Below are 22,324 nucleotides of genomic sequence, written 5' to 3' on the forward strand. Positions count from 1 at the left end.
CTGAATTAGATGTATGAAACTTTATAGTTCAGTGGAGGATTAAATGCATTTACTCTGATGGCTGCATTGCAGTTTTTTTTTTTATTTTTTTTTTATTAGAATTTGTTACAATTTTAATTCCATTTAGCTTTACTTGTTATTGCAGGCAGATCAGCTGCAACTTGAATACTATAATAAAATGGAGTGTTTATATAATGTGCAAATAACTAACCCAGAGGCACTTTTTAGTTTGTTTCTTCAATTTCTTAAGCACTTTCCTCTCAATTGTAAATATTAATTGAGCAGCTTTTTTCTAGAGGGCTTCCTCAAAAGTATATGAACTTACTGATCTTGAATCACGTTGTTAGTGCTTATAAGCACTTGATGTGTGGAACAAGAATAAAATGCCAGGAGCTCTTTAGACCGTCTTCCCACGTAAACGTCCACCCCCCCCTCCAGATGATTATTATGGAAACACGTCAGTGTGTGAAGACATATGGAGGAGAGCTTGCTCAGATTGGTTTACTGTCACAGGGTCGCAGGGATAGGGGCCGGGCACCGATATCAGCAGGCCCTCCAGCTGACAAAAGGTAGAGATTTATGAAGCAGCAACGAATGGCCTCTGACTTTCCCCTCCCCATTACCAGAACAAACACACACATCTTCATGTAATAAGTACCACCTACACAGAAGTTCTAAATAGTAAATGATTTCATAATCACCATTTATTTTTTGAATTTATAAAACTATTAACCAGTTTCATGTTTTGTGTCTAATCAGTCTGTTTTTGTTTGCAACAGCTGGGGATGGGTGACCTTACCAAAATCTTTGTGTCTGCGCATGTCTGCATTTACTATTAAAATTAAAAGTGTAAAATGAAGGAAGCGTACAAACGATCTTGAGGTATTATTATTCTATATAATGTATATAGAATAAGATTCTACCACTAGATTAGCTGTTGTTGAAAAAACAAAAACAAACAAAAATATGACACAGAAATTGCAGTAATGGGCTACATCACAAGGGGAAGAAAGCTCAGAGGTAAAATACAACAGCAAAGTGGATCAAGTTCTTAATTGAACGCTTTCGTTTATTAAATTAAGCACTTAATTAATTAATTAAATAATTAATTGCAGGATGCAGGCAGAAGATGTTCAGTGATGACAATTTTGAGGAACTGTGGATCCGCCAGTCCAGTAATGGGAAGTTCTTGGCAGCTGAGCCATTTACCAATAAGCGACACATGTTGCCTGCCATGTGTTCTCAAATAATTAGAGGCCTCTGCCTGCGTCCTGTTAGGTTTCTGATTTATTCGGACAGCTTGACTTGTGGGCCACTCCTCTGGATACCAAGAAAACATTTACCTCCTTAACTGGGAACGAGTCACTATCATCTCAGGGTCAAGTTTCTGTACTCAATAGTATTGATTACACATTTCAACACATGCCGGCCACCCCCCTCAACACGCATGATCTTTCCCCTCTTGAAGACACATAAGATGATCGGGGAGTTCAGTCAAAAAAAAAAAAAAAAACACAGATTAAATGGTGAAATAAAAACTATAAATGCCAAACGACAGATATTTTTTGAGAAAATTATTCAAGTTAAGAACTTCACCCCAGTGCAACAGAGTTGGTGCACAGTGGAAGAACAGCGTGTTGAGCTCAAATGAGTCAAATTTTAATTATGGCCAGCTGACAGTTTGATAGCCGCTCAGAGGAGGCGGAGAGACCTCAGACACAGTTGAGAAGGTGCAGTGTTCGGATCACTGGCATGCATGGCCCCTTGAGTCTTGAGAGGTTAATCAAAATGCCAAATGTTACAGTGCACCACCGCAGAGAGCTATACTAAGCCCATCCAGCACAACACATCATCTTACATGAGAAACAGAATCATTCATGCAACATAAGAGCCTCCAGGATTAATGCATGCAGAAGTTTGTGCTCCATTACGCATCCACAGTAATGTGTGAAAGTTCAAAATGTAAAGAAACCAGAAAAAAAAAAAAGTTTGCACACCCTCTGTCTGCAGAGACAACTGCTGTTCGTCCTTAAATCATTACGGCAATGTTACCAAACTGAATATGTGGTTTGTCGCGTGTGTGGGGGCGCACATGTCATGGGGAGCATGTGCGAGAGAGACAAATGGTGACAGACACAAAGAGAAAGGAAGTGGGCGACGGCCGTGGCCAGAAAGAGAAGGCAGACCTCCACCTGTTTGACACAGAGAGCCTGAGAAAGTGAGCAGGAATGAGCAGAATGTGTGCGAGTGTTTTCGACCAACCGATAATACGACCAGGAATGGCATTTAGAGAACCCCATGCCAAAAAACAGCTGATGGAACCATCATTCACACAAATGATCAAAATTAATCGACTTATGCAGGTCTGATACAATACAGCGATGCTTTAAGCATGCACACAGCAACTGGAGTCGTGTGCAACTGGTTCAACAGAGCTGTATTAGTCCTCTGTAGGCTGGCTCAGTCTGTGTGTGAGAATGTGCACGGACATGCACGGGAGTGTAAATGTGGGACAGTGAGTCAGTGAAACCAGACTACAGGACAAGTGGTCGCAGTGTGAAGGAAAAGTGGGAGAAACTGGATCAAGTGTGAACCAGAGAGTGATGCAAATAAACAAGCAAAAATAAACAAATGGCTGCTGAGCCAAGACAAAGTCAAAAAAGGAAACAGTGAGGAGTTGCACAAGTCACAGACTTAGAACACACTGGCTGCAAGGATTTTTTTTTAAATAATCAGTCAGCAGGGACATGTAATAGCTGCTGCTGTACAAACTCCTTTAATCCCTTCTTGTTCAAGCTACTCCTTTACTTATAAAGTTTGTGAAACAGGTATGAGAAAACAGAAGTGACATTAAGGAAGGTGGAAGGTGGGATACACACATGTCCATATTATGTTTAAAATAAAAGTGCAATCATAAGGTTTGTAGAGGCCTATTCAGATTCTTTGACAAAGGAGAATTTTTTTTTTATAGATGTAGAAGATTAGAACAGAAAATAAACAAATTGCAAGATGATACCCATTTATGCATCAGAGCATAAATTGATCTGATTATGCATAAAAGTATGCATGCAACGGGGAAAATCAAGATTTTGCCCCTTTGAATTTCAGTGCACATATAAACTATTTTTCAGACAGCTTCAATATCAAATCAAGTTTTATCAAGATTGATGGGAATAAAATTTGAAGTCTTCAACTTTATGCCACAATAAAAAAAGAAACCTTGAAGTAGCTGCTATAAACATCCTGACACATCATCTCGGTACACATATAAATATATGCAATTTCTACACGGGACATCCTGGTTATATCACCTTACGACAGAAAAAACAACACCAACAAAAATCTACTGATTGATCACATGCAGAGTTTGAAATAAACTTGTTCATCATGGAGTTTTAAAGCACAACAAGGCAACACACTGTGGCTGCAGATATCACCCCAACATGTCTGCATGTATCTGACATACAGCAGAATGCATGGATACATCACAGAGGAAAGTGGAAAATGTCAAAGAGATGGGCTTCCTTGCAAAGCAAAGCAAAGCAGCTCTCATGATTTATGAGAAAAATAAATGGGATCGCTGCAGGCACGGCAACAGGATCCGTGAAGGAAAGAGAGGCGGTGGTGAGGAGCGAAGATTCTTTTGTGGTGGTAATCGGCTCCATGGTGTCATGTTGGAGCGGGCAGCGTGTTCATAAGCTAAAGCTGAAAGCGTCACAGAGTCAGCCAAACACAAACATCTGAAAAGGATGTCTTCTAGATGCCTCTCTTTGGAGGTTTTCCAAACTTCCAAAAAAAAAAAAAAAAAAAACCTTTAAAGTGCTATTGGTGAAAGATGTCTGAGGGTGTCTTCCACGCCTGTAGTTTGCTCACTGTGTTTTGAATTACATTAAAAGTATCTTATTTGCAGAAAAATTATCTGAGAAGTCTAACAAATAATTTTGAGAAGATATCTTGAAAATTGCAAAGGGTATTAATGCTAAAAAAGAAACGCAGCTATTGCTCCCACAATGCAACACATACCTGAAGCGTGCACGTGGTAGCTGTATCAGATCGATGTTAGATCATAATTCACACCCTAAACAAATAGTTAAGGAGTTAATTTGGAAGCGTACCGAGACAGTTTGAAGGAGGTGCATGGCTGTTTTGGTCAGCACTCATCCAGTTGCGCACACCAAGAAGACTAATCCTGCTGATGAGCTGATCGCCTTTCAACAATACAACATCCGGCTGTAAAAGCCAGGCACAGCATCTTTTAAAGGCATTCACATCCTTGAATTTTTTCAAATTTTCTCTACCTGCTTTACAGATCGAGAGTCTGAAATGTTTGCTCAGCCCAACGTACTCCACACATACTCCTAAAAACTCTGACAAGCACTGCAATAACATGATGCCTCCACTGTCATGTTTTATGGTGGAGATGGTGTGATCAATGTGTAAGTTGCCCACACATAGTTTCCTGCATGGGCTTCAGTGTTGGTCGACTCTCAGTTGACCAGAGCACCATCTTCCACATGTTTGCTGTGTCCCGTTTTGCTTGAGGTAAACTCCAAAGAAGACTTCCTCTGACGTTCTTTCAACAATGGATTTCTTCTTGCGACTCTTCCACTCAGACCAGATTTATGGGTTGCACAACTAATAACTGTCCAGAAATATAAATCTGAAAGCCTGATTAGCTTTTATGTCGTAAAAAAGGTGGCAATGTGAAAAGTGATATTCAGAAGTAGGCTTAAGGGTTATTATCAGCACAGCAAAGACAGCAACAGTGAGTAGAGAGACATGCTGTGTGACGGAAAGAGTTCAGATAGAGAGCTAAAACGCTCCAGAAAGCTGTCACACGGGGCCTGAAGCCGCACGGCTCAGCACTCTTCTTCACCGTCTTCTGTCCATTCCTGACATTTATCTGCTTTATTTGATTATCTGGGCCCCATGGATGCCTCTGGGTACATGGTACCACAGACACACACACATATACACACACACGCACACACACCTCGATTCATTACGGTCCCAACTGCTTTCTTGGGTTTATGCCCTCTTTAAATTAAACCAGAGATAACCAAGCACCTCAGAACGCCACCTCCCCCGTTAACGTGGCCAAGAAGGCTCAAACTAGTCATTGAGGAGGAAATTAAGAAACATTGTTTGTGAGTGTATTATCATGCATGTGTGAGTGGTCATAAGGTTGTTTTTTAACGGGCTCATCTATAGGGACTCTGCTTCCCATCATTAGTAATTCAATTTGCTCTTTATTAGCGGCTCTTATCAGAGGTGCAGACGGCTACGCGCAGCTTCCCTCGCTCCATCTTCCTTTTCACTCAACCCTGCTCCACCTTTCCTTCTTTCGAGTCTTAACACCCATCTTTAATTAGAGATGCACATGTCCCCGTTGCATGCCATTTAGGTTGTTTGTAAGGCATAAAAAAAAAGCAGGCAGAAAAAATTAAGGGTGAGAGACGGAAAACAGGAGGAGTCTGAAAGAATCCAGGCAGCGTTAAGAGAGTCAGGCTGATCGACAGAGAGCCGTGAGGAGGAATAGAGCCTAATGTTAATAGTGATGGCTTTTCTAATGTCTTCTGACTTCACTGAGAATTGGAGATTACACCAAGATGGGCATGAGGCGTGCAGGGTGCGCACAGAACGACCAGAGGGTTGGAGGGGCCAACGGAGGGAGAGACCGAGGGAGGAGGGGGGGGGCGCTGTAAAAACAATGATTGCTTTCCATCAGGTTAGGCCTATATTCTACAGTTCGTTAAAACAATCCAATTTGCAAAAGGATAATTATGCATTAGCTCCTTTTTATCTGCTGAAGGGAGAGTGGTGCCAGGGCTTGATAGCGGCGGCGCCGCTCGCCTCCACCTCTGCGAATTACCCGCTATCGGCACTTGTTCGCCATCACGGCTGAATTGGGCAATCAATTAACACCCCTCCCCCCCACACTCCACCCCCTGCTCCTCTTACACGCTGTCTGTAAGCCTCTTCTGTGACAGCAGGCCCTGCAAAGCCTTCACAAGCAGCATGTGGATGCGATTTGCTGCCCTCTACTGGAGTAGACTCAAAATATGGTTCTCAAAACATAGTGTATTTATCCTAAAGAATACTATAAAAGAACAAAAAGCAAAAAATACCAAAAAAAAAAACATAAAAGAAAGAAAGTGGCATGTAGGGAAACAATCAAAAAAAGGAGAGGGGTTGATGGACATTAATATCTGTAACACATATTAATCTTTAGAAAATATTTGAATTCTCACTAGTCACAACACTACAGGTTGAACCCATTATCCATGTTCTGCTTTATCTTTGTAAAATAATCTAAAGGATTACATAATTCCTAAAATCTACTGAGAATACAGCTGTTGAAAGACTTCATATTAAAGCCACTAAAGTGTTGTCTTCTTTAACCACTGAATCACAAGGTGAACCGCACTAAAAGTAAATAAAAAAACATTCAAAACACACATACGGCTCATTTATTAGATAAAAAGCCAAAATAAAACAGGAATGATTGGTCATATCTAATGGTTGTCTTAGTTACTCCTATCAGAGGACATCAAAGCACCAAGGAGTCAATCCTTTCTGCACCAAATCAGCCCTAAAACATGATGCTATCACCCCCATATGTCACATTTTGTTAGGCTGGTGTCCTCAGGCTCATAAATGTCCCTGTTTTTCCTCCAAATGTCATTATGACCAAACAGTTCCACTTCAGTTTCATCAGAAGACATAACATGAGTCCAAAATGAAGGTCTTTGTTTCTGTGTGCGCGTTCAACCTGAAATCTGGCTTTTTCATGTTTTTATTTTTTTGTAGTAGTGACTTCCTGCATCCTGAGTGGCCTTTCAGTTCATGTTGGTACAGGACACATTTCACTGTGGATAAGGACACCGTCTTACCAGCTTTAGCCAGCATGCAAATGTCTCCATTTAACTAAAATTAGTCAGTTAACCTATCAGACGTTACTAAATGCATGAAATCATCATCTGGGCTTCCCCTTGTTGTTTAAAAAAAGACAGTATAAATCACTGTGTATGTAAACTTCTGATTTTCAAGACAAAATAAATAAACGTCTACTTATATCATTTTTTGTGATATTTAACAAAAATAAATAATTCTGAACATTCTAAAGGGCCTAAAACAAAATAAGTTTGGTCTGATTTAACTTCCGTCAGCGAGAAACAAAAAAAAATGTGTCTTTTTATTTGGTTTATGTAAAAATTGTGGGACTTCAAAATTTATTGAATCTCTATTGTAATTTCAATATGCACAGATACTGAGATCGCAAAGCACTCCAAAGGAAATGGCCTTTACTTTAGCTCTACCTTGGAAATTGCAAGTGAAATCTAAATCTATTACCATTAAATTGTTGCCATGTATGGGCTTTAATTATGCTTCCAAATAGTTTGTCCCATTTTCATCAAAATTCTCTGCACTACGAAGGCAGAAAATGGCATAACGTTCTAATCCACACCTGGATAACCAACTTAAACTACAGGAGAAAGTGTTTAACACTGACCAAAACCGTTATGTGGAACCAAGCAAGGAGCAGGTATGAGAAACACAGACGTGACAAACTGCTGTGCTAGAAAACAACATCAGCCACAGACCCTAACCAAAACATTTGGAAGGAAATTAATGGTGCACCTCTCAGCATGTGCACAACACTAAAATTAAAACAGAAATCAGTCAAATGACAGTTGTGTTTGACTGAAAAATGAATAAGACTTTTACAATACACTGTAGCATAATTGTGTCAGCTGGAGGAAGACAAATGAGCCACAAAATCCTAGTTGGCAGGACTGAACCACCAGTAAAAGCAGAGAGTCTGTGGGAATTATTGATTGATTCAAAGCATTTCTTGGATTTTTCGCAGCTCTATCCTGAGCAGACCCGGTGCTGTCAGAAGTGGTTCGACAAATAAACTTAAACACCATCTTATACTAATTGTCACCAATCGCATGCAGAACACAGAAGCAAGTAAAAGTCTCTTCTTATTTATATGACAGAAAATTAGGACCACTGTAAATAAAAATAAAAAATAGACATAGGAGGAATAAATAACTGTCAAAAAAACTAAACTTTTTTTTTTTATAATTTCATGTATTTTCAAGGAAAATTTTTTTTAGATATTCTCTCATATCAGAAAGTCATAAACTTGTGAGAAAGAATATGCAATTCTATATAATTAAAGGAATGCATTTATGATATTAAATTTAGGGAATTCTCGGACATTGCAAAGTCAGGAATTTGTTTTGACATTATAGTTCTGATACAGGAAAAGAGCCAGGATGTAGCACTTACACTTTGGAAAACATCCAGATGTGCATCTCCTAAATTTACCAGAAGACTTCTGTCGCTTTTTGTCACAGATGTCTGAGTTTATAATTTCAGAAAACTTCTGAGCTTTTCCTCTTACAAATTTCTAATTTTACCATATCAGAAAAAAATCATAGTTTAATATCAGAAATATAAAGCGTTAATCATCACAAAATTATGTAAATGTATTACTTTTTCTTGTTAATTTACAAAATTCTTAGTTTTTTGGCAGTAATATATCTCACTGACGGCAGTCATTTATTTTTCTTTTATCTGCATTGGCCCTAATAATCTGTTACAACAGACCACATTTTAAAACCTTTAGGAAACAAGTGGAAGAAAAAAAATGCAGATTTAGAAATGTAAAATAATTGCTAGACATTAGTTAGTAGTTCTAAAGCCACTTTACCCAGCAGAAAAGGACAACTAAACTATGAAAACCCAACACACTCTTACCAATGTCCATTAATTATTTTGCAGATAACTGCTCAATATCTACAAATCAATTCATCCTTGAAGCACTGATGTGTGTTTCTTACTTGCTTTTGACGAGGTCGGGGAGAGACGCCTCAACTTGTGTCTGCCAAAGCAGACCAGTTCCCTGGAAGGCGTCTTCCGAACTCCAGCAGGACTCCTGGTGAAGGAGTACATTCGACTACGCAGGGGAAACTTTCCTGTAGCCGGACTGCTCGCCTTCTCTGACGCAGCGACACTGAGGACAGAGTAAGAAAGCAGAACAGAGAACAAAGCTTTAAGGTGAAGGAGAGAACAAAGAAAGAACAGAACTGGTGAACATAAAGAGCAGCAAAATAATACAAGTATGCCTTAGTAACACAGAATGACAGACATATTTCATTCGTTTATTTCTGCACATTTTTAAAATTATGTTTTCAAATAAGGGGGGAAAAAATCAAATATCAGCTTCATGGAAAATTTGAACATTACATAAAACAGATTACATGGCATTTTGTACGGAAATGTCTTTTGCTGAGGTTTTCAGGAAGACTGATAGCAGCCTTCAGCTCATCTGCATAGTTGGCTCTGGTGTCTCTCATCTTCCTCTTTTTAATACTCTGGATTCTCTGTGAGGTTTAGGTCAGACGTGTTTGCTGTCCAATCAGGCGCGGTGATAAAATGGACACCATCAGGTACGGATACTTTTGTCAGTGTGTGCAGGTGCCAAGCCTTATTGGAAAGGAAATCTGCATCTACATAAAGCTTGTCAGCATGTTATCGCTTTTAATGGTGTTATATGAGATTATATTTCTGAAAACTGAATATTTCAGCAGCTCAAAGCCACGCCATCTATATGATTACAAATAAATTCTTACGTCACTATCTATAAAATATATTAGTTTCACTATTTAAATTGTAATACTGATATGCATTTATTTTCTTCTTCATTGAGATGCACCTATAAAACTCTTTGCTGCCACCTTCTGGTAAAAAAAAATGCAAAAAGCTTAACTGGTAAAAATCAGATCAGTAATGATAACTGGGTGAATCAGTGTGTGTAAATGTACCTGCTGCCGGACTTTCTGATAATTTTCATTCTGCTGCGGAGCTTGAACCCAGCAGGGGAGGAAGAGCGAAGGTACGCCCTCTGAGGGACAGTTGGAGAAGGATGTCCCGTTTTCAGCCCTTTGCTGCTTTTCTCTGCTGTCCAGTGGAAGGCGGATCTACGACGAGCCACTGGTGTCGTTCCTGTCACCGACCCGGCTGCAGTCTGACCTCCGGCCTTCCAACGGTAACGACTCATGTGTGTTGAGCTGGCAGAAGAAGCTGTGATTCCCCTCTTCGGCTTTCCAGAGGGTGTAGAGGCTGGTTTGAGTTTCTTGGCAACATCTCTCTGAGGATTAATCAGGGCTTTGGGAGACAAAGGCTTGCGCTGGTTCTTAGTTTGGACTCCTGAGGAAGAAACCCATCTGTACTTTGAAGTCTTGGGGGCGACGGTGACAGGACTGAGCTTTCGAGGAAACTTCCTGGGAGGCGTTTTCTTACTTGATCCACCTGATAACGGACTCCCAGCAGTTGCTGCAGCTTTGAGGACAGATGTCTGAGAGGCTGTGACTCTGCTCATCGATACGGAAACAGAGCCGGCTGCTTTGGGCTCCAAGCTCACAGTCTGACTCTTCACCCAGGTGAACTTGGATTTTTTTAGAAATGGTGCATTAACCTGGCCATGAAGGGTCTCTGGTGAATGTTTTGATTCTTTGGAAAGAGAAGGTAAGGTTGGAGAATTAGCAGTCTTGCAAGCTTCTGAGCCAGTTTTCTTGTTCAGGGAAAGTTTGTTCTGTATTTGAATCTTGCTCTGAGAACTTGTTAACCTGTTGGCATTAACAGAAGCGGGAGCTTTGAATGACGCTTCAGTTTTCTCTGCTGGCAGAATGACGAGCCTGTTTTCAGCCTTTTGCGCATCTGGCTGGATATTGGTGCTACCTGAACTTGAACCGTGCCGTTCAGAAAGTGTGTCTAATCGTTCTGTTGTTGCTCCACTCACTCCAGTTTTCCTGACTGTAATTCCCGCTTTCTTCTGCGTAAGATTCCCTGACAAAGAAGTAGCAGCCTGGGAGTTAGGTTCACGCCCTGTGCTGCTGATTGCTGAAAAGGTGCTGCTAGTTCCATACTGGGAGGTAGCTGGATGAAGGGAAGTGGAGGGAACGGCTGAGGGTACTGGTACTGTCGACTGTGGGAAGTTGTTCCTCAGAGAGTATGTCTTCCTCCAACTTCCACGGCTCTGAGGAGCATACGGCCTCCCTGTGGCGATGTGAGGATGGACAGCAGACGTGCTGAAACCTCTGGCTGTTGTTGAAACCTCAGGCTGCCTCCGCTCTGCTGCAGCAACCGGTGCATCTCCATGGACGCTCTTATGCTTATTGATAAGATCTGAGGATTTAAAAAATTGTTCTGATTTAGTTATAAAATTCATTAGATGCTTAAAATAAAAAAAATAAAATAAAATAAAAAACACACAATAACAGAGGAAAATAACTGACACAAACAGCCTTTTTGACGACAAAGCTAAAATCTTGGATGGTAAAGTAACAAACAAGATGCAGAAACAGGTCCTCCAACTTCAAAAATCTGTATATTTGGTCTGAAATATAAAGTTCTCCAAATTTCAATATGGGTTTGGAAACATTTAATGGAGCCATCCATGAGTGATAGAACTGGAGTGCAAATGTGTTTGGCGACAAGAACATTTGTGAAAGAGTCGTTATTTTTGCCAACATACAGTCATTGTAAAAACAAAGCACACCTTCTTTCTATTCCACGGTTTACCATATCGGCATCATAGAAGTGATCTGGTCTTTATCAAGTTAGATATTTTCAATCTAACATGAAATATATATTTTTTTAAAATTAGTAATGTTGGATTTGTTATTTTTGCCCTGTTGATGAGTCAGTGCTGTTTGAGCCTGAGCTCTCAGACAGTTGGCCTCATATTTGATTCTAGATTACTTTTGCATAGCAAGTTTGTAGGTGATTCAGTGACAGCAAAACTAGTCCAAGTCATCACACTAATAACACTGGATTTGATCGTTTAAATCAAGGTGAAGAGGAACATGATGGTCTCTCCCATCAAAAGGAAATTGCTCAAGAACTATTTTGTGTATTCAGAAGAAACGTTGTAAACCTAAGTCATTATTTTATCTTCTTTAATGAAAGAAAAAGCTTTCTTTTTCATCCCTTTTAAACAAGTTTTACTTGTTTTTTTATAGTCTTATGACGTTTAACATTTAACTTACTGAGACCAGTTGACTCTCAGAGGGCTGGGATATTCCAGTCCACCATGCCACTAAATGTTCCATCCGATCTCTGTACTCAACTTCCTGACATACCAGAAAACTGCTGTCATTTCAGCACTTTTGCAGCTGCAAAAGCAATAACGAATCAAAACCCCTGCTCGTACACAGGTGGTCACATTGATTATGATTATTCCAGTACATTTGACTTTTAATCACATCTGAGCAGGAAGTATTAATTTGGCTTTTAGTTTTGTTTTTTGTTGTAGAAAAATAACAGAGGAACCTGCTTTGATTTAAACAATGTTAGAACCTTCGAAGGCGCCATTTTTTTTATTATGTCGATGTCAAACCGTAATATTGAAAGAAGATGTAATTTCTACCAGTTGGTTTTAATGTTAACGTCTGCTTAAAATTCCATCATTCTCCAGAAGAAAATGTCCTGCTTGTTTCATCAACACATCAAATCAACTTAGAAGTATTTAAAAAGACGTTTACCTTAACAATCTACGTTAATTGAATGTATTTTTTTTTCCTGCACTTGATTTCAGTGACATTAAAGTTCTAAAGCTTAACACAAACATGAAGCTAACGATTAACGTTTGCCTCTAAATTATCCGAAAGAAAGGTTTTCAACCCTACACACGGCTGGCTTAGGAAAATACACAAGAGCAAAAAGGTTTTCTCCCTCGCTGGTATAACACAGAATAGCTGACATTGATAAAAACAGAAAAACACCTTGTAGAAGTTCAATCTGCCTCTTCAGCGCTTCTCTTTCCTCCATGTTTACGTCCGATGCGCCTCAACGTCAGATCCTTACAGATGACGTACATTGTCTTTGCCAATCAGAGTCCAAAGTCTACTGAGCTTTTTTGCTCTCATTTTTGACTTGCAGGCGTCATTGTCGTTTTTGGGGAAAAGGGGCTGAGGCAGAAATGTTATTTTAAAAAAACCTAGGTAATTTCCATGAAGTAGGTTCTTTTGCAAAAATGCTTGTTCTTGTTTTCAAACTTTATATTTCTCTCTACAGTTCCAAACATATGTCAAAATAATAAATGTGCAAACATTTAAATTATTGAAAATAAATTATATTTGATATTCAATTGTATGAAGAGCTTCAGAAAATAAGAACGTTATTTTTGAAGGATCATTCAAATGTTTCTTTTTTTAATTACAAAATTAAATAATCAGACGGCTCATAATATTTTCTTTGTATGAGATATTTTGAGCTTTGTAAAATAATGAAATCTTTTAGATTTCATTATTTTAAATTATAGCTCATATTATTTATTTTATTTTTTTTTTTTTACCAAACAGTGGCCAATTTGCATTTTTAAAACAGATACAAGCACACTATTTATTGGGCACTTATTAGTTTGTACTGCAGAACAATTTGCCGACACTTGCAATTAACTGGTCAGGCCTAAATAAAAGTAGTCAAGTGAAGCAGTGGAAAGGATAACAAAACTCCTGAAAGTAGAAAAAAAAACAGCAAGTAAATAACATGGTTGTTCCCAGTCAACATAGAGGAGGAAGCAAAAATGGACCCACACACAAAATTGGTCCTAAGCAACCATGGAAAATCCCCTCAGTGCCTTGTTGTTGTTTCTTGCCTGTAAGACCTCACAGAGGGCTTCACTTTCAACTCCCTGTTAGCGTCAGCGTCAACAGATTGTAAAACAACAGTCATTCTCTAAATATTACGGTTTTTACGCAGTTTAACAGCACATAGCTCTAGACGAACAAGTCAACGGTGTCCAGGGAGCTGTTTAGAAGATATATTAAACGTTTCCACAAAGTGTCATGTCCGTGGGACCTCCGTGAAAGCTGCGCTGTAGAGAAAGTGAAACGAAAGGATGAAAGGGGAAGTGAAACTTTACGTAGGAGCTGGGACGTTTAGCTAAAAGTGCGACGAAGCAGCAGAAGTTAAACTCCAAAGTTGTCAAGGTAAACTTAAATAAATGCTCATTTTCTTAATAAACACTTACTAGTGTACTTTTCCAGTGTTTTATTTTAAGTTATTTATTTTGACATGAGCTGACAGTTTCAGTTAACTGTAATTAATGGTTCAGCTTGCTATTGACTTAGCTTCTGTGTTGCCATACAAATCAATAACTTAAAACTTGCCATTGTTTGTTTTGTGTCTCTGTTCAGAACCTTGCTGTATATCCAGACTAGGACAACATGAATCCAAAAGACTACGTATATTTTATCCTAACCAAAAAACCCGAACATCCCCAGCATATCAAGCTTGGAAGTATTTGTTACATCCGTGGGCACACGTATAATACACATGACGTTCCCCTGTCTGGTGGTAGCACAAAGTTACCAGTCACGTTCGTCAAATCGCTAAACAGTTTAACTTATAATATTGATGTAAACTGCATTGAAAAACTGAGTCTAGAGGAGGCCGAACTTCTGTTGGCCTGTGAGCCTGAAGATGAGAGGCTGAACTGGTTCAGAGACAAAGATGCTGTCCAGACAGCCCTGGGACTCACCGTGGAAACTGATGTGATGGTGAAGGAAGAAGACGAGAAGCTGATAGGTGTCATTCGCTATATTGGTCCGGTGGTGGAACAAGATTATTTGAATCCCATTAGAGGAACATTCTTTGGAATTGAGCTACAGGTATGACTATTGGTTAAAACAAATAAGAAAACAGCTTTTCTCGTTTCATGTGAGCACATAAAAACAATCACTGGGGTTACACATACTTAATACTACATAATTATAATAGAATATCAACAGAAAGACAGCTTCAGATGAACAACATCTTATAAGATTTTGCTGTCTTTGAGGAATGATGAACCCCAAAAGGCTTTGATAGCTTATGAAGTTCCCTGTGGCAGAAATACGTTAAGTTAGTTGCTTTCTGTCAGACTTTTTTTGTAGAAAATTCACTTGGAGCTCTTAAAATGTCTTCTTAACACAATAATTTCTTCTATAAAAATTGTTTGAAAATGTCCTTCCAAGGATAATGAGTGGTGTCACTTGCTTCTCTACAATCACTTTTGTAATTCCATCGTGGCGTGGTTTGCTTCATCACTCACCTCTATGGTTCAGAGCTGCAAGCCAACAAATTTTTGCATCATTGGACACAAGGACGATGACAATGATCTTCTTGCTTTGCAGTACTTTTTCATTCTTATTGAGTGCAAAAATATTTTAGTTTTTGTGTTAAGCACTTAATTATTTTTTTTTAAGTATTTCCAGTGAAATATAATTTGGGGTTCATCTAAGATTTTATTTACCTTGCATAGAAAAAATATAGGGACCAAAAGATTTGATCTGAATGAAATTGCAATTTCATTTCAGTGGTACTGACAGGACATATATCCATTTTAAAATTGAAAATACTTATTTTTAACTGTCCTTGCAGATTAGGGGTTTGAACTGAAAGCAGATTTTCTTTACATGAAGAAAATCATGTAAAAAAATTTTTTTTTTTTTTTTACCTACCTACGATCTGAGCAACATGAAATTCCAACAAACCTAGAGTTGAACTGCCCTAAAATTATTTTTACGTTGAGAAATTTTGTGTGACTAGACAATGTTCTTGAATGTTTATCTGCGTGTGTCTCATCAGTATTTTCTGCCGTCTTTTCTCTCAAGAAACCATACAAAGGAAAGGGAAAAACCGATGGAACCTTTGGATTTAAGACATTTTTCCTATGTGAGAAAAACTGCGGCGTTTTTGCCCCTTTCTCCAGAGTGAAGCCTTTAGCTCCTACCCCTTTGTCGCCTTCCATGGCAATGCTCCACAGTCAACAGCAAACACAAAACATATTTCCTGGAGACAACGTATATTTCTTCATCGATGGCAAATATCGCTTTGGGATAGTACTACACATTCAGGAAGATGGAGGACAACCTATTGTGCAGATCTCCACAGTAAGTATATCATTTGAAAGACGTGTATTCTCATAAACCCGAGGCACATGCAAAATAAGACCTGGAGTTCAAAGGAGACAAACTTTCATTTCACTATGAGTGTAAATGTTGAAAGTATTCCTTTTAACTTTCATGGAAAACTCTGGCTCCACCTGCAATTTATATGATTGACTTTGAATCTGTGGGATCTAGAGGGCGTAATTTTTTGCCTCTAAATTAGATTGGATAGTTTTGTAAAGTTTCTTGTGACAATATTTGTTTTGAATCTGCCTCGCATGCATAAACTAACCCAAAATAAATGTAATAGTTAAATCTATTCAAATATAGATTTAACTATATCAGTGTAATTAAATCTATAGTTAAAGGTATGTGTGTTTTAACTTTAGACAAGCAGTGATCATATACAGTTCAAGTTTCTTAGCACAAACATAGATACAGATTCATAATGGTGACCTTGAACCAACTCCCTGGTGATTTAGGACAATTTTCCTCACAAGTCTGACGTTGTTTACACTGTCATCAACAGATGAGGACGCCCTCTGACTATGCATGCAGAAAATCAAAACGAAACTTTCGTGGCATAATTGACTTTTCACTCCAGACAGTCCTTAAATTGCCACTGCTTGCTAAACCCACTGCTTTAGAGTTTACAATAAATTTACTACCTTTTTTATTATTGAAGCTATTTACAAGATATTGCTATTGTGTTTTCTGTGTCTTTAGGACAAGGATGAGAATGGAAAAAGAGGGGGAGAAATTAAGCTTCCACTCTACATGGTTAGCAAAGGAGAATGTCCTTCAGGTTTGAGCAGTGTCTTTGTATTTCTATATCTGTTGCATTCGCTTTCGTTCAATCTGATTACGATATGTTCTACACACTGTAGGGTCTGAAGGCATGGACATCGATATTCCCCCTGTGGAAGCTCCCACTGATCTGAGCATAAGTCTAAACTCTGTGGTTGAGGTGACTTTAGGTAAAGGGAACTCGTATGGAATTATCCGCTGGATCGGCAGACTACCCGGCCGTGAGGATGTGATGGTTGGACTTGAGCTGGTAAATCTATTTGCTGATGTGTTGAGGTTGAGATTAAACTGTGAACAAGACCAGTAATGCTTGTAATTTTAATCTAACCCATAAAATGTGAAATATCTGAGCATATTTGTGTAAAAACAGAAAAACTAAAGTTCTTCAAACTTTGCTGGAGTTACTGTTTTTATCATCTAGGACAGATTATGTTTTAGGGATTTCTTTGTTGTTTAAGGATATACCAATAAAACATTTATCAGGGACCTTTTGACCTATTGCTGACCTTTTGACATTTAGCATCACTGTCATTCTCAAATTCCCAAACAAATACCACATGGCCAACCCACTCCCCTCCTCCGGAAACACAAACATAAACACGACAAAATAGAAATAAAAATCAGTTGTTAATATTGACCCAGTTTTACTGATCGGACAGATAAGTGTTAAAAAATTACTAATGTTGATGTTGATCCATTGTGCATCTCTAATAATAATTGTTAGTATTTTACCCTGAAGTGATTTGATTTCTTTGAAACTGTCTGCAGGAGGAACCCTGTGGCGTCAGCGATGGAACCATTCATGGAAAGCGTTATTTCGACTGTCCTCCAAAGAGAGCGTTGTTTGTGAAGCTGACGTCCTGCCGTCCCGATTCACGCTTCCAGAACATATCAGCCCAAAACAACATGATGCCTGAACTGGATAAAAATGGTAAGTTCAGAGTTGCATTTATCAGGATGTGTAACATGGTAATTAGAACCTTTTAATGATTTATATAAATAGTTTTGTTCTAAAAAACACAACTTCAGTGAGTTGTAGAATTAAAAAACTGCGCCCAAATTGCTTTTCCATTTTCTATATATCATGTCTTATGTTTCAGACTGAGTCACAACACATGCAGCTGAAAACTTGTTTCTTCTCCTTGCCTACTAATTTGAGAAGTCTCAAAATAACTTTTTACATTTTTTATTGGACTCCAATGGCGGCTCAGTTTCGATGATCTTTTTTCTGTTGTGTTCAGCCCTGTCAAGTTGTCATTTCATAAACTAAAATTGGAGATGTTTATATTACCTTTTACATTTATCTGAGATAACTCCATGCAGATTGTCCTGCGTGGAGTTATCTCAATCTGAATATATGTTGTATCTTGTATTCTGTGGATATTTGATGGATATGACATCATGTTATTCTTTGTAAACAGAGGAAGATGGAAATCACGACACAGGGAAGCTGGAGACTGTTCCTCCAATCAGCACAGAGCAGGTCGAAAAGCTTCTGATTGGACGTATGAAGGGGATCCAAGGACACTGTAACTCCTGCTACATGGACTCTGCCCTCTTTGGGTCAGAATCATACATTTATAATTAAGAAATACATTATTAAAAATATGCTATAGGACTGGAACAAAGATTTTTATTTGTAACAAAGTTACAAAAGACTGCTTATAAGTGTCTGGAAATATTTAAAAGTTGAAAATAGCTGAACTTTTCCTTTGATGCCTTCAGATTGTTTTCCTGCTCCTCTGTGTTGGATTCTATGTTGTTCAAAGCAACAAATCCTCAGGATGCTCCAATCCAGAGAATTTTGCTCCATAACATTGTCAACCCGCTCCGCAGGTGTGTGTGTGTGTGTGTCTTCTTTTGCATCTTTTGTTTGTGTTGCTGTGGGACGGCAGTGTTTAATGATTCGTGTGCTGTTTGCAGTAAGGGATTTGTTCATGGGCGACACATCATGAGGTTTCGAGAGCAGCTGCAGAAACATGGCTACTGTCAGTCCTTCACCACTGATGAGAAGGGTCAGTCTGATCCTCAAGCTCGTAAAAGATCCAATTTGGTACTGAGATTAAAACTCAATGTGCTGATGTAACTTGCCTGTTTCAGATCCAGAGGAGTTCCTCATCATTGTGATGCACCACATTCTTGCCCTGGAGCCTCTGCTGAAGCTGTATTCCTTCACCTTTTCCTTTCTATGATTTAACTGTACCAAACTTCAGATAGAACTATTTCCTTTTTTCCTTCTCTGTTTAGATCGGCTGCTGGCAAAGTGCAGGAGAGCTACTGCTACCAGATATTCCTGGACCAGAACCACAGCCTGGTTCTGCCCACAGTCCAGCAGCTACTGGAACATTCCTTTTACAGTGAAGGACTCAAACTGGCAGAGGTGGGCTCCCTGTTTTCTTTAGTGACTACCAATAAATACTCAGATGTTTTAGTTACAGCCTTTTCCGACCTGCTCCTTTTCCACCACTAGGTGCCTCAGTTAAACGTTTTACTCAGCACTCCTCTTTGCCTCTTTCTCTGTCTTTAAACTTCAGGTGCCGTCCTGCCTCATCCTTCAGATGCCGCGCTTTGGGAAGAAATTCAAGATGTTCAACAAAATTATTCCCTCCCTGGAGCTGGACATCACCGACCTCCTCTCTGAGGGTACAATTAAAACACGTCTGATCAGACATGATGCAACACAGTAAGCAAAACTCATTGTCTGAGTGTGTTTCAGGTCCTCAGCAGTGCATTATGTGTGGACACATGGCAGTGGAAGAGTGCGCCGACTGTTTTAAAGAGCCAGTTTTTAGCCAAACAGGATTTAAAGTCTTCTGCAAGACGTGTTCCTCTCAGGTTGGTGGTTTTACTGCAACATTTCTGTTCAAGTTCAAGTTTATTTATAAAACACATGTCTTTTAAGATCCTATGTGAATGAAATAATAAAATACAACATACCTTGTAAGTCAACTAAGTAAACCATGAAGTGGTTTCTTTTCCAAGTGGCAGCGTGGAAAAGATACTAATGCCAGGAATCTGTAGGAACTTTATGATTTAATTTGATCCGCTGAAGGTGATTTACACTCTCACTACCTGCTCTTGTTTGGAACACACATGATAGCGATGAGTATCAGCATAATACAACTCTATACATTTGTGTTAAAGCTAGCTTTTTAACTTCATTTGATGGTCGCTGATGACTCAGTAAAAGTTGCACTGAACTTTGTACTTAGCTGCGCCTTGTCTGAGTTAGTGGGAATCGTTGACATATCTGTGGTCTTGTAGTTTAAGGCGGCGTGTAAGATCAGCTGTTGTACATCCATCTTTAGGTGGATGCACAACATATTTTCTTTTAGTTTTACACAACCTACATGTGGTGTGACCTTGTCCAAGTCACTGTGTTTTTAGTCCTGAGGGTGCTTTTTGTGGTACGTGACAATATTATGTGTTTATGATGAACACTTACGTGCTTCCCAGGTCCAATGTTAAGGGTTAAAATTACAAAGTCAAGTTTCTTTCAAGTTATGTTTGCTAGACACAGCATTTTTATAACAACTCAAGGTAATATACTTGGTGGTGCTATAAAATGTGCCCTGCAGAAAATGTCCTGAGTTAAAGATGAGACTTAAACTATTCTAGTTGAGTTACTGCAAAGCATCAAAGCTTCACCTACAAGGTTAGAAAACTGAGGTACATTTTATTAGAGCTGTGAGGATTTTAGCAGAATGGTGGTGTCCTGAATCAGTAGCTCATAAAAAAAAACATTAAAATTGTTTAAAAGAACAGTTTCAGTGATGTGAAGAGCTTTAAAACCAGAGTGAAACTTTTTGAGAATCTATAAATTATTGGCACTGCCCCATCACCACTCTAATATTTTTAGAGTAAAATGGTTTGGTTTGTTTTGTTGGTTTGTTTTGTATGTGCGCTTTTGTTGGCTTATTTTACAGCAGTCAACTTGAGGGTTATTTGCTCATCTGCTGCAACTGAGCAGTTGGAGTTTTTACAGATTTTCCTCAATTAGACTCTATCTTATAATGAGTGTTTCAGATTTTGAATTTTTTTCCATTAAAGTCTGTATTTCTCCCCAGGTGCACTCTCACCCTCAGCGCCTCTCCCATCGGCCTGCAGCCCTGGAAGTCCCCAAAGGCTACATCGACCGCGGCATCCCACACTCGCTCACCAGAGACCGCCTGGAGCTGTTCGCTGTGCTCTGCATCGAGACAAGCCACTATGTGTCCTTTGTCAAACACGGACCAAACACACGTGACTGGATCTTCTTCGACAGCATGGCTGATAGAGAAGGTGGGCGTCGAGTTCTGACGTAACGTTTCTCCAAACGGAGAGAAAGCTTATTCGGTTTGTGCTTTGTTCTTAGGGGAGAGGGACGGATTCAACATCCCAGAGGTGCAAGCCTGTCCTGAGGTTGGCATGTACCTGGAAATGTCTCCTGCGGAGCTGGCCAATCAGGTGCCGCGGGACATGAAAGGTGTGGCCAAGCGTCTCTTCTGCGACGCCTACATGTACCTGTACCGGAGTGCGAGCATGTGTCTCTATCGCTGAGGGGACACTTCACTACTTCTGGAAAGCCAGTTGCTGTTTACTATTTCCTTTTGCTGCATTTTACATGGCTCTGCGTGGAAACTTACACAAATGTAAATTTGTTTTGTATATTTGCAAACGTAAAAGAGTTCCCTTGAGCATTTTCCCTCTTAATCCAAGGAAAATGTTTTCAAGCTTGAATAATTTGTAGTAATACTGACTTTTGTTGTATGAATGAAGGACAAACTGACAGAAATTACGGGTGCAATTTTGCACTAAAGGAGAAAAAAAAAAAAAGAAATGACTTGTTGATATGGAACATTTGAATATAATATTAATCTGCTGATGAAATTTTGTAGTATTCAGGAGTGCACAGTATGATCAAAAAATTATTTCAAACCAAATTTTACCAAGCACACATAATTCAAAGTGTTTTTCAAATGTTGTAATACAACATATAGTTGAGTAAATCTTGTTCATTTTCTTTTCAAAAGTGAACTATTTTTGTATAAACTCCAAGAGTAAAAATTGTTTTCTTTTTGTTCTGATTTTCTGAGAAGTTCTATATTTTGGTGTAAAAGTAATGTGGGATATACTATAAAGTTGAGGAGACTGCACTTAGAATAGCTGCTAAGACCTTTATGGTGGTCCTTTTCTATTCATAATGTATGTTAAACTCCTCTTATTGTTATATATTACATTGGATCTAGTTAAATAAATGTAGATTTCTGTAGGGATCAGTATTTGTCTTTTTTTGTGAAGCGGAAAATGTGTTGCTACGTGCTGCTTGAGGTTTTAATGTGAAGTTTTATGTCCTTTTGATGCAGAAGTGTATCAGCGCTGCTTCTAGGTTCCCCACCACGTATCGGAGATACTGACCCTAACAGTACAGCTAATTAATCAATCTAAGTTGAAGTGGTTGTTATCTCAGTCTTGTTTTGGTCATGATTTACATGACCATAACTGGGGCTTGACATGCTGAAGAACCGGTAAATCCAGAACTTTCCCTTTCAGCGCAGCTGCTGTTTTACTGCAACGCCCTCATTTCTGCA

General features: G+C 39.0%; 2 protein-coding genes across 2 annotated transcripts in view; one reads left to right on the top strand and one right to left on the bottom strand.

Moving 5' to 3' along the window:
• zc3h3 (zinc finger CCCH-type containing 3) overlaps positions 1-12,905 on the bottom strand; it is a 58,276-nt gene extending 45,371 nt beyond the window's left edge. The window contains exons 1-3 of the mRNA XM_014989297.2: positions 12,798-12,905; positions 9,837-11,199; positions 8,853-9,025 (exon numbers count right to left, since the gene is read on the bottom strand). Coding sequence (XP_014844783.2) covers positions 8,853-9,025; positions 9,837-11,199; positions 12,798-12,843 — 1,582 coding nt within the window. The 5' untranslated portion in view covers positions 12,844-12,905. The remainder of the gene's footprint in view (positions 1-8,852; positions 9,026-9,836; positions 11,200-12,797) is intronic.
• Positions 12,906-13,697: 792 nt separating this feature from the next.
• On the top strand, positions 13,698-22,009 carry cyldl (cylindromatosis (turban tumor syndrome), like). The gene is made up of 15 exons (XM_014989296.2): positions 13,698-14,006; positions 14,214-14,687; positions 15,672-15,950; positions 16,674-16,752; positions 16,835-17,004; positions 17,523-17,685; positions 18,176-18,317; positions 18,480-18,590; positions 18,678-18,769; positions 18,855-18,918; positions 19,002-19,134; positions 19,289-19,397; positions 19,471-19,589; positions 20,822-21,035; positions 21,109-22,009. Exons 2-15 carry the CDS (start codon positions 14,244-14,246, stop codon positions 21,291-21,293), a joined length of 2,304 nt encoding a protein of 767 aa, XP_014844782.2. The 5' UTR covers positions 13,698-14,006; positions 14,214-14,243; the 3' UTR covers positions 21,294-22,009.
• The last annotated feature ends 315 nt before the right edge of the window (positions 22,010-22,324 follow it).

The sequence above is a fragment of the Poecilia mexicana genome, unplaced genomic scaffold, assembly GCF_051168715.1.
Source record: "Poecilia mexicana isolate PSO_F unplaced genomic scaffold, ASM5116871v1 scaffold_4, whole genome shotgun sequence".
In the NCBI taxonomy this organism is placed as follows: Eukaryota; Metazoa; Chordata; class Actinopteri; order Cyprinodontiformes; family Poeciliidae; genus Poecilia; species Poecilia mexicana.

Bases quoted from the DNA above. Each gene is read 5' to 3' on its own strand.
- cyldl (XM_014989296.2), top strand. From the start codon at position 14,244: ATGAATCCAAAAGACTACGTATATTTTATCCTAACCAAAAAACCCGAA. The intron at 18,318-18,479 runs GTCAGAATCATA...TGATGCCTTCAG, and splicing joins ATGGACTCTGCCCTCTTTGG to ATTGTTTTCCTGCTCCTCTG. The intron at 18,591-18,677 runs GTGTGTGTGTGT...TGCTGTTTGCAG, and splicing joins ATTGTCAACCCGCTCCGCAG to TAAGGGATTTGTTCATGGGC.